The sequence below is a fragment of the Microtus ochrogaster genome, chromosome X (genome assembly GCF_000317375.1).
Source record: "Microtus ochrogaster isolate Prairie Vole_2 chromosome X, MicOch1.0, whole genome shotgun sequence".
Taxonomy (NCBI): domain Eukaryota; kingdom Metazoa; phylum Chordata; class Mammalia; order Rodentia; family Cricetidae; genus Microtus; species Microtus ochrogaster.
Genome location: NC_022026.1, coordinates 54618557 through 54621753, shown reverse-complemented (window position 1 = coordinate 54621753; position 3197 = coordinate 54618557). Strand labels below are relative to the sequence as shown.

Genomic DNA, 3197 nt, shown 5'->3' with positions numbered 1-3197 from the left:
ATCTTATCCTCAGAGCAACAGTGGTAATGTGAAGCATGAATCAGACAATAGTTGATTGGACACCTCTGTTAGAATGCATAAATGAAGCATGCTGAAGGAGAAGAGAAGCATCAAGAGACATAAGAACATGGACACAAACTGTATCTGCTTTTGTGTTCCAGTAAAGTCAAGAGCTGATCCTGATATAAGGATATAATCTCACAGAAAGGGATGGATAAAATAGGGGCAGAATGAAGGGGAGACACTGTATGATGTATGACAGTAGTTCAATGTAAGGAGAAATGAAAGGATCAAACTCAGAGATTTCTGACTCAAACCTGAATTTCTTTTACTATCAGTGAGAGACTGGAGAGGAGGAAGGAACTGAGGAATGCGTTGGGAGACAACAGAGTGAAGACATGAATCTATTTGTTACAGAGACATGCATATCTGAATTTGAAATGGTCATTTAAGGCACTGGAATATATGTGGGGTTTTTGAAACTTATATAAAATTTTGAGGACAAAGTTTATAAAAATTTTCAATCAGATCAATATACAAAAAACATACAGCAAATTACAAATGAATAAACAACAGTTGAGCATAATGATGGAGAGAGAAGCATTAGTGTATTTGTATCTCAGTATAAAATACATAGATTTCTCTTGAAAAGGATAGGAGATAGAATCAGGTAAAGAAGTTAGGAAAAATCATTGATGATTGTAATGATTACAAACATTTGGAGTTTGAGGATATAGTCACTATAATCATTGTCAGATTTCTTTTTATGCAAAACATACCCAAAATATATTTCATTTTTTATATAAAGGATCCTACTTTTTCTCAAGAGGATACTGGATAACAAAAATGATAGTGAAAAACCAAACTATCGTATATCACTTCATCCTCCAGGGTCTGCCCATCCCCCCAGAGCACCAGCACCTGTTCTATGCCCTGTTCCTGGCCATGTACCTCACCACCATCATGGGGAACCTCATTATCATCATCCTCATTCTACTGGACTCCCATCTGCACACACCCATGTACTTCTTTCTCAGTAATTTGTCTTTCTCTGACTTCTGTTTTGCCTCTGTCACAATGCCAAACTTGCTGCAGAACATGCAGAGGCAAGTTCCATCCATCTCCTATGTAGGTTGCCTGACACAAATGTACTTTTTTATTCTTTTTGCAAACATGGAAAACTTCCTCCTTGTGGTCATGGCCTATGACCGCTATGTGGCCATCTGCTCCCCCCTTCATTACACCAGCATCATGAGCCCCAGGCTCTGTGTGTGTATGGTATCACTGTCCTGGGTGATTAACATGCTGTATTCCGTGTTACACACCCTACTCGTGGCTAGACTGTCATTCTGTCAGGACAACATGATCCAGCACTTTTTCTGTGAAACATCTGCCCTACTCAAGTTGGCCTGCTCTGACATTTTTATTAATGAATTAGTGATATTTATCTTGGGAGGGCCCATTGTTGTTATCCCGTTCTTACTCATTTTTGTATCCTATGTACAAATTGTCTGTTCCATCCTAAAGTTTTCATCTGCTCGCATTATTCACAAGGTTTTCTCTACCTGTGGCTCTCACCTGTCTGTGGTCTCACTGTTTTATGGAACAGTCATTGGCATCTACTTATGTCCATCAACTAATAAGTCTACTGTGAAGGAGACTGTCATGGCCATGATGTATACAGTAGTGACACCCATGATGAACCCATTCATCTATAGCCTGAGGAACAGAGACATGAAAGAGGCCCTAATAAGAGTCCTCTGGAAGAAGAAAATCTGCCTATAATGGCAGCACTGGGATTTTCACTTAAATTTACCTAATAAATATATTGAAATTAATATTACAAAATGTATCCCTACAATGGAACCAACATTCAAGTACATACATTTTATTTGCAAAACACAGTTTTGCAAAGTGGTTCAGGTATGGAACAAGACTTTGTTTACTTAGTGATGCCTTCCTCTGCCTTGCATGTGTGACTCTAAAAGCTTTAGTTAAAAATCACTGTTTTGACTGATCTCTAATCTTTCCCAAGATTTTGTGATAGTTCACAAATTTCTGTGTTAATATCACTATAATTCCCATGCTGAACCCTTTCATCCAGCACCTGAGGAACAGGAGATGATTGAGTGGAACTTAAATCTACCATAAAACCACTTTTGCTTTTATGCTAATCAAAATACAGATAGTATATGAATCATTCTTCTGGAGTAACTGAAACCATTACATTAGCAAGCAAAATATGGCTGTTTTTCACAACAAGAGCAGGTAGTACTCTCTCTAAAATACTGGATACATCCTTAGATCTCACTTAGCATTTTCACATTCACAAACAAAAGTTACTCATCTCTAGGAGCTCAAATAACATTAGACCAATAAGGATTGAGATTTCCTGGAGATGAAAATTTGTGTTTCATAATCAAATACAGAACTTCATCAGATGACTACCAAGCTCAGAACTACAATGAAGGAAGTAATTATAAATGCCACCAATGGCATCATGATCAATGATGAACTCATAGAACAGGGCATTAGGAAGTCATCTCACATATATTTAGAGGAGTTGAGGTAATGGTGGTAGAAGGTACTATCATGGTATTCATAGGTAAGAATACCAAATGAATGACCAGGCATAAAAACATGGACTGCTTTCCTTTTGGCTTAAGGAAGCATTAAATATTCCATCTACTTGCCATATTGTTGTAGAATATTATTTTAAGTTGTGTTACCTTTGTTTATGCTGCACTTGTTGAACTCTATGAAGCTGTGTAACTGTGCCTGTCTAAAACACCTGCTGGTCTAATAAAGAGTTGAACAGCCAATAGTGAGGCAACAGAAAGAATAGGTGAGACTGGCAGGCAGAGAGAATAAATAGAAGGGGAAATCTTGGAGGAGCACGACGAGGGATCAAGGAACAAGAGAGGAAGGAAGAGGAATTCGGAGGCCAGCCACCAAGCTACACAGCCAGACACAGTAAAAAGGAAAGAAAAGGTATGCAGGAAAAGAAAAGGAAAAAAACCCAGAGGCAAAAATTAGATGGACCAGTTGGCCCTGGTGAGCTCCCAGTAGATCAGATCCACTGTCTCAGTGGGTGGGTGCACCCCTTGTGGTCCCGACTTCTTTGCTCAGGTTCTCCCTCCTTCTGCTCCTCACTGGGACCTTGAGAGCTCAGTCCAGTGCTCCAGTGTGGGTCTCTG

At 39.1% G+C, this 3197-nt stretch overlaps 1 protein-coding gene across 1 annotated transcript; it reads left to right on the top strand.

The window, feature by feature from the left end:
- Positions 1-846: 846 nt before the first annotated feature.
- On the top strand, positions 847-1785 carry LOC102000637 (olfactory receptor 1468-like). Its single transcript, XM_005358905.1, has one exon. The coding sequence runs from the start codon at positions 847-849 to the stop codon at positions 1783-1785; it is 939 nt and encodes a 312-aa protein (XP_005358962.1).
- The last annotated feature ends 1412 nt before the right edge of the window (positions 1786-3197 follow it).

What these genes read in the sequence shown, in the direction of transcription:
- LOC102000637 (XM_005358905.1), top strand. Translation starts at nt 847, where the DNA reads ATGATAGTGAAAAACCAAACTATCGTATATCACTTCATCCTCCAGGGT.